At 37.1% G+C, this 9075-nt stretch overlaps 1 protein-coding gene across 1 annotated transcript; it reads right to left on the reverse strand.

Moving 5' to 3' along the window:
* Positions 1-921: 921 nt before the first annotated feature.
* LOC135211841 (glutamate receptor ionotropic, kainate 5-like) lies at positions 922-6286 on the reverse strand. The gene is made up of 8 exons (XM_064245049.1): positions 6224-6286; positions 5250-5385; positions 4546-4711; positions 4004-4150; positions 3038-3347; positions 2544-2702; positions 1541-1684; positions 922-1104 (listed from the first exon to the last, which is right to left on the reverse strand). The coding sequence occupies exons 1-8, from the start codon at positions 6284-6286 to the stop codon at positions 922-924; spliced, it is 1308 nt and encodes a 435-aa protein (XP_064101119.1).
* Positions 6287-9075: the final 2789 nt, after the last annotated feature.

A 9075-nucleotide genomic window follows, 5' to 3' on the forward strand; every position in this document is an offset into this window, starting at 1 on the left:
TGGAAATTGTAATGAAAAATTTTGTTAAGAATTAGTTATCATTGATGTTACCAAAAATGGACGTTTCAGCTATCCTTAAATATTATTTACCATTTGTTCATGTTGAACTTCCCATTTTGTATGGAACAACACATTCATTAAATGCCCTAAGCTCAATTCCTTTTCATGATGTACTTAATATTGAATATTGAAAAAGATGAAATGGTTTAAGTTGAAAAACAAAATAAAGTAGATGGCAAAATTAGAGTTTTGCATCTTGATTTTTTTGCCACAATTTACTACATATATATATATATATATATATATATATGATATATATATATATATATATATTTATATATATATATATTATATATATAAATATAAATATATATATATATATATATATATATATATATATATATATATATATATATATATATATATATTTGTATATTAATATATAAATATATTATATATATATTTATATATATATATATATATACAAATATAAACATAAATATATATATATATATATATATATATATATATATATATATGATAATTTGAATTAGTTGCCAAGTGGATTATTAAGAAATAGTATAGTTAAGTTATATTGGATCATTTTTAAAGATGTTTATTACAAAGTAACTCAAAAAAAAAATCATCTCTTTCTCTTTCTCTCTGCAAATAAAATTACTTGTCAGTAAACTTTGCTGTCGATTATAATTTATTAGAAATTTACATTTTTACAAATACACCATATAGCCTGTACACGAAACACTATTCGTTTATCCGTCAGCGATGAAAATTCTCTTTCAATGTGCACCGCTGTCGAACATCATTCACGACTTCCAACATCAAGATCTCAGGTCAAGTCATGAATAGTAGGCGCCAAGGAGTCTGAATCGGGAAGTAACCGTCTAGTGACTGGACGCTCGGCTAGTGGTGACTGGACCGTCCTGAGGCCCAGAAAAAAAAGACCTCGAGGGAGAAGACGATAGCAGAAATGGCAAGACCAAAAACTAAGATGTAGAACATTCCCTGAAGGTGCTCCAAGCTCAGTGGAATGCCACCTTGACTCTCCCCTGTCTCCATTTCGTTGTCTCCGGTGTCTGACGAAATCTGACGAGAAGAAGAAGACAAAGAAGATGACTGATTGTCGTCTGTTTACTTTAGGTAGTACTACCAGGGGATCAAAATACTTTGAAGACTTAAGAAGAAAACTTTTGCAGGGAATATTCTAACGATTATTTACACACATATATGTATATATGCTATATATAGTGATGTATACATGCATATATATTACACATATATTTATATAAATTTGTAGATATATGATAGGCAGGTAGGTAAATAGATTGATAGAGAGATACTGGTAATTTCAGTACATACAACGTTTCATTAAGATCAGGTTTGGTTTGGTAAGAAGAGGGCGTTAATTGCTTTTGTTCAGTTTGGGTTTCTCCTACAGTTAGAAGACTCGTTTTTCAGCATCACTATTTACTCCTTAATATTGCAAAATACAATACAATCACTTTTGAATGCATTAACTCACCCTCTTGCTTTGACTTAGAATGTCCATGTACCACTTCAGCATCAAACCAGTATCATAGATCATGCCAATGACCTTGTTGAAGCTTTCCTTCACTGGGAAGTGTCGCTGGAGTGTGACCCCTATGTTCTGAGGCGAATAACATTCCTGAGAAAGATCCGTGGAAAGAAATGCACTGTGCAGTACGTACAATGAACGTTTAGGACTGGGTTTTAGATATATAGTATATATATTAGTTTTTCTTGCAGAATATAACAAGGCAATATGTTGAGGGCTTGAAAGCTCCTTTTACTACTAACAGCATATGATTATCCACCACTGTCCATTTTCTAAAAATTATTGGTAACAATAAACAGTGCTTTGTGTATTTATCCTGCGATTGCCAAAGGTTCGTCTTCCACCAGTGATCATTGAATTTTTTCAGTTTGGTAGATGGAGATATGTGTTTATGACATGCTTTACTGTAGCACAGATCCACCCTTAGGAGCACCTAAAGGGCGCCTTGCAAGACACGTTGTAGGTAGTAATTCCCTTGAGTAGTCCTAGAGGTGTCCTTATCTTTGAGAATCCCTAGGAAAGGATTCCAGTGGTCTGGTCAGTAAAATACTCTGGAAACTTCAGAGCACACGTTCACTTCAAACTTTGGACACTTGTCCAATATTAGAAATGTTCGAGACTGTTATTATACTTTTGGGTGCATCCCTGCTACAGCAGATCATGTCATAAACTCCTGGCAATAACTTGTACCTCTTACATATCGCATACAGGTTGAAAATTCGTCAGCACTGCAAGTGGAGAACGAACCATAGGCCAATATAGGATAATCATATGAAGCAATAGTTACAGCTACCACTAAGTCATTGAGTAGTATTCAATCGGTTTGTAATTTCTGGGAGATAAGTTACAAATGTGTGTTTATGATACGTTTCACTGTAGTGTGAACGTACCCTGATGTGTGCATAGGTTTGCTTACTTGTATCATTATTTATGATGAATGCATACATACCTTCATAATCCTCATGGAGGCGACACCTTTGTAGGTGTAATTTGTTACAATCAGATAATCCTGGAACGTCTTGGTTTCCAAAAAGACGCCTTTGCCGTAGATGAGTTGATCCGAAAAATCTAGTTCATCAGTCCACCTCAGGTACCTGTTTACAAAGTCCTTCAGAGAGGAGAAACTGGGTCAGGTGAAAGGATTCTTGCAAAGTATAATTACAGGACTTAAATAAGAGATGCTTGTTTTTAAACTTCCAGTATATAAACACATGCAAACAAGTTCACACTCCAGACTCACTCATATGTAAGTAAATATATATGAGTATGTGCATTTGTGCATCTGCTGTTCCAGTCCTTGTGCTATCATTTTTTTATTTTCTACTTCCAATGTCATACTCAGAATTATCAATAGAAAAATGAACAACGAAATGCCTCAAGCAATGAACAACTGAAACCTAAAATTTCAACAACAAGAATATCCTCCGGCAACGAGTCCCCAACCTTGATGTACACGTTAGAAGACTCCTCAAAGGACACCTTGAAGTAGCAGCCAATTCCAATGACTGACCGGCCAGACTCGTGCAGTTCCTGTATTGTCTCGATGCTGGGCTGTCGTTTCTCTACCGTCAGGAAGGCAGTGAGGTTGCCACTGTAAAGTGTCGTAAGGACTAGGGTGTGAATCGACAGGAACAGAATCCATACTTTTGTGGCAGTTCTCTTCGGAATCTGAACCTGGGGTTCTCGTATGTGGTACCCAAACGTGTACAAGTAAGATATTTGAAGTAACTTCAGAGATTTTACTTCCTCAACGCTGCAATGGGAAAATCAAATCTGATTATCATTCAGTTAGTTGTAGATCAATTTTTATCTCAATGGCTGTGAATCAGTTGTGAATGTACTGAGAGTACTGCCCTTTATTTTACTCCTAGTGGATGAAATTGTTGAACTGTATACTTGCTAGAATAAACTGTCTTCAAATATCACAGCTGCTATTCATTTTTCTATTTGCATACTAGATTTTATATATTAATAATAATTAGTTTATGTTGAATTTTACTTCTGCCTTCTGTTAATATAAATTAAAATATTTGGGCATATTATTTTCTTAAGGACTCCATTCAAAAGAAAAGGCTTTTGAGTTCATTAACTGCTTAGTAATGAAGTTTCGTTTTTATTTTGCTTTACAGATACATGTGTCAAATAGGTTTTATAACATCCGTTTCATCACTTCCGCACATGAAAAGAATATATACAGCCACAGCTGAAGTCTTTCCAAGAATAGAAAGACTTACAAGAACAACCACGACTATCACCTCATTCATGGTTAAGTCCGAGCCTTTTCACTTTCAGTCTTCCTTTTCTGTTTCCTCAAGGCCCAGCCTAGAAATGGACACTGGTTAACCCTCCAGACACCATTTGCACTTTAGCAGAGACAGAGAGTAACAGCAAATCTAATCAAATATTTACCCAGATGCCGGGCCATTTGCCAGGAAGTAGACAATCGGAGAGAAGACCAGTAAACCAATAAGAGTACCCAACCATGTGTCAAGCTTGAAAGGAGCCAATAGCGACTGCCACTTAGGTACAGGAGGTTCCACTCTGGTCATGAAGCAGCTTTGCTGTTCAGAAAAAATAGTTAAAGGTCATTCACGTAACAGGGAGTGTTTTCATTCAACCATACAGGTATCTCTATGTGTAGACATTACATATAAAAGCCTTCATCATTTCCCTTCAATCACCAGTCCTGTTCCTGCTTCAATTTTTCTCTTCATTTATTGTAGTCCCATGGTACATACTCCTGTCTATTTGTTCTTCATAATTACTCAAATATTATCTCGACAATTACAGAAAATATTCCAATAACAAATGCTGTTAAACTTCAGGTAGCTACCTGAAGAAGATTTACATCTCATGATATAAATAAGTAGTTGAACCCAAAATATGTCTTCTTGAGCAAAGGGACTACTTATTTAACATTTACAATTTATGAGATTAAATTTAAGTTAAACATTCTTACATCACAGTCATAGAACTGCGTGAAATCAATGGCTGCCATTCTGTTGTCATTGTTAGTAAGGAATGAGTAGCCAAGTCCAAAGTGGCCTTCTCGTCTTTGCATCTTTCCATTCATTCCATTCCAGGAACCATTTGCGTCAGGAAACCCCCAGAATTCACCTGTGAATGAAGAACTAGACAATGATAATAAAACTAACAATAATAAAAGTCATGTACAGGTTTCACCTAAAAATTATGCTACTGTCAACAGTAAGAACCAAACTCAAATGCAAAAGAATAAGAAGGAAATGAGACGAGATAAACAATGAAGTATGAAAGGGCTTAGCACTTAGTGACCAATATCAAAGAGGATACAGACAATGAATAGCATCCTTGTGGCAACTGTGAAGAAACTGAGAGGCTACAGGACAGACTTGCAGACTAATTCAAAGGAGAGGGCTTACAATAAGAGAGAAAAATACAACAAAAATAGAAAAACCAGAGGAAATTCAGGAAGATCATGAACTTCACAGATATTCTGCACATTCTACGTGTTCAACAGTTAAGATTAAAATTACGCAGCTGACGGCTTTTGAGAGCCTGCGTAGTGCAGCTCTGGTCATCTGATGAAACAAACCAAGCAGTCATGGTAAGGTTCACAGTAAAGTATGGGAGGATGAGACTGTTCAAGATTCTCATCTTGAATATTTTTCCTTACCATCCGGGGATTTTTTGATGACCAGAGTGAAGTTGAGAACCTCTGCAAAGGTATCTGCCATCTTGATATCTCTTCCATGAGGTCTTTTTCCTGGAGCGTCAAAGATGACATGAGGTTCGAATTGGAATGTGTATAACTGCGAAAAGGAATGATTAACAAAAGTTCAATATGATACTCTGGCCAATTGCTTTGGGTTGGTTTTATTTCTGCCAAAAGGATTCACAATAATTGAGACAGATTTCTAAGGTTTGACTAACATACTAAGTAAAGGAATAGGGATAAACTGATCATAAGTGAAGGCATTTATGAAATGTTTTTGTAGGCATTTCTACCTCTCAAACTCAACCGGTCTAAGTTGTTTTGTGTTGTACCTTTGTAGTAGACATCCTTTTGCACTGCCTTCCTACAGACACGAAGCGTTTACAAAAATCCATGCATCCTGTAGATTCAGTGGTTTCAGCCAGAGGCCAAAGGGCCCCAGGGGCCATGACAAAGTCAGGAGACCCAAGAAATCGACTAATATCAAGTGTAATGTTACTAGTTTCTAAGTCATGGTCATCTAGGAGCTCTAATTTAAGTTTTCAACACCACAAACTGGGGGAGGAACTATTGTTTTTTCCTTTGTTTGTACCTTTGTCTGTTCTTAGTGTGCTGTCACCTTGTCCACCTCCCCAAACTCCCTTCTACAGGTTGAAATGGGTTTCAGTTAAGTCTGGTGCAAAGATAGACCATGATGGGAAATCGTCTGCCTGTCCATCTGTCTCTGTACATCTCTTTCTGTTCATCAGATGTGTCTATCAAGCTACCTGTTATTGCAGATCAACCTACACGGTAGAAGAACTCGGTCAAAACTGGAATAAGGGAAGACCTTCATGCATAGGTGTGCATGATGGGAGACTGTCTCCCTTTATGTAAACAGCTTTAACCTCGGCCACAGCTTTATTTAAGAGATAAAGCCATCATTGCTAGCATACCTTCTCCTCAAATGTCGCCCCCTCAGATTTTATCAAGAATAGCACTCTTGCGCACTTGACCATGACCTTCAAACTAACATAAGCTGCCACCAGGGAATTGGTGTTTCACAAACAGTTATCCATATTCAACATTATTTTCACCAGTCAGAAAGCTCTTAAAAAGAAGTTAGTTGTAGTCTAGCTGGGAGCGCTCTGAATGCTTGTTTTACTTACTAAGAGCAGAAATGAATGCCATGCCAAAAATGGCGTACTCATAATTAGAGTGAAAATTACGGCCTTATGTATAAACCCAAATTACAGTGTTTTAAATAAATGAGAAATAAAGAGATTGCTGCCATCATTCTAAGACAGAAAATTACGTACAGTGAGTGGCGCTCCTCTCAGGTTCCAAGTTTTGACTGGGAAGATCTCTTCATCAGAAGTGAAGCCACGTCGGCGCCATCTGTTGACAAGAGTCATCCCTTCCCCCCAATAGAGCTGGTTCATGTACATTTTCCATTCATCTGGATCCTCCTCCTGAGGACGAAATTCATCAGTGTCCTAAATTTTCATCGAAATTCGATGTAATGTAATGCATGATGCTCACATTTATGGACATTTGTAATCTAAATGACTGAGATTTTGCGTACTGTCAGGATTACAATGAGAAATTACTTTACCTTCACGAATCCAGTGATATGCTCCGTGTTCCTTCCCTTCTTTGTTTTGATAATGGCTTCTAGTTCATTCTTCGAGAGTCCAGCAAAAACATACCTGTTCATAAGGGAGAAATTTGTTCTAAAAGGTTCATAAAATGTGTAAAGGTGTTTTTATCTGCTTACGGTATTCAACACCACAAATGGACATGAAATTTGTAGTGGTTTTCACTGCATATAACAATAATGATAATAAGAATGAATTTATAGCCAGTCCTGAGTGAGATAGGCCTGCAGTTATTCTTTTCTGTTGATAAGTAATTTAAAGACTATATTCACATAAGATTGGATTTTAGCAGAAATCAGTAGGTACATTTTACTGCAAGGCTGCATTATCTTCAGTAGCGCTTAAATGGACGTTCTCTGAAACTACCTTTCTACTGGATGAATATTTCTTTTCGCAGTTCATACGGTCAAAACAGTAAACCCCATGACATTAGAGTTACCCCACTCTGTCAACAGTATTCCAAAGGCCAAGGACCTGTTGTTTCTTCTGGCCCAATTTCTATACATTATATTGTTAATTCTTTATATGCCCATTCTTATCTAGTGATGTGGGGATGATATCTAATTATGCATACTTCCAATAAGGTAAGGGCTTTTCCTCATTAGGAAACATGGCCTCCCTTGTTATTTTCAGATAATCATGGTCAATTAATGTACAGTTTCATCATAAGAATTATGACTTACAAATAACTTAAATTAAATTTGTAAGTAATCCAGAACCAACTTTGGCTCCAGGACTGTAGGAGGGACACTGTAACCAGGAATCGTCCATTTGGTTCTTAAACCTGAGTGCCAAGTTTTGGTCTTTTCCCTCTGTCATGCAACACAGAGTTTAACTAGTGTCATTACGCATTCATGCAACATAGAATGGTCAAACTACACCTGGTAAAACTTTTTTAGATGTCAGGGCAGTGGAAAGGCATCCGGATGCTTAGTAGGTTTATTCCTGGTCAGAAACAAAGTCTTTGTGGGAAGTTTGCTGCTTTGAGTGAAATGAAACTACATATTGGTTTGATCATCCATTCTGTGGGAGGACAGTGTTTTAGCAATTGGGGATTCAGGAAGAACAAGTGCCTTGATATCCGTAAGTTTGGCACTTGGTGTGGATTTAAGGAACACTCATTTCGCTTCCTAGCATGTAGATGAACAGGGACAGCCAAATGATTACTACTACTTTGTTGGCCCTCAGGCTTGAGCAGTGGATGTTTCCTTAAATTTTGCCTAATTCAGACTCATAGGCCTGCCCCTTGTATCTACTCTGAATTCTATTGAGCAATTTCATGTTAGTCTCAGTACAAAACTTTTCAGAATTTCCAATGCTCTTGGTAGATGTCTCATTCTTCCGTTGAGAAGAAATCATCTCTATTACACAATTCCATACAGTTCCATTGATGTAGGCATCTCCTTAACTGCTTGGAGATGTTACAATGTCTCCTCCCAATAATAAGATTTTCAAGTTATCATAGGGTATGTCCTTAATTTGAAACTGTCAGAAGGAGTGGTCTGTGTGTTGCTGAGGGTACCATTCTGGAGGAATTTTCAGCACCTGGAACCTTGTAGGTGTCAATGTTTTCTGTTTAGAGGAGACAAGACTTTTCACTGTCTACTTCCAAAGTTATCGTTCCATACGTACTTTCCTCGGTATTGCATCAAGTACTCTTCGATCTTGCTGAGGACCGGGCACTGTAAGGTGTTGAGATTGAAGCCCCTTCATCTCTATATCAGTCTCTCTGGAGTGTAGATGCGGGTTAATAAGTAAATTTACTGTCAGCACCCTTCTTTAAACTGGTGTAAAGGAAATGCTATTTTAGCTTTCTGCCTTAGAGGTGAGGGTGCTGTTAAGGCTATGCTTTACAGTTCCCTGTAAGAATTCCAATTTAACCCCTTGGGGGGGGAAAAGGGGGGAAAAAATAGAGGAAACTTCTCTATCCTGTTGGGCATTTAATTTAAAGGTTAAACCTAGAACATTTTTATCATCCTTTTTAGAGACCTTGAACCTCTTTATCAAAGATAAATGCTGGAAGAGGCAAAGTTAACCTTTGGTTTTGTGGTTTTAAGAAAAACATGTGGTCAAAGGTTAGCCTGGAAGAGGCAAAAATCAACCTTTTGTTTTGTGGCATTAGAAAACCTGGCTGTCTTGCCAATGGTTAA

The sequence above is a fragment of the Macrobrachium nipponense genome, chromosome 40, assembly GCF_015104395.2.
Source record: "Macrobrachium nipponense isolate FS-2020 chromosome 40, ASM1510439v2, whole genome shotgun sequence".
NCBI lineage: Eukaryota > Metazoa > Arthropoda > Malacostraca > Decapoda > Palaemonidae > Macrobrachium > Macrobrachium nipponense.

Coding starts and splice junctions, on each gene's coding strand:
- LOC135211841 (XM_064245049.1), bottom strand. CDS start 6,286: ATGGTCAAGTGCGCAAGAGTGCTATTCTTGATAAAATCTGAGGGGGCG. Junction 4,151..4,545: donor TATGACTGTGATGTAAGAAT/GTTTAACTTAAA, acceptor TGAACAGCAAAG/CTGCTTCATGACCAGAGTGG. Junction 1,105..1,540: donor TTCTAAGTCAAAGCAAGAGG/GTGAGTTAATGC, acceptor TCTTCTCGTCAG/ATTTCGTCAGACACCGGAGA.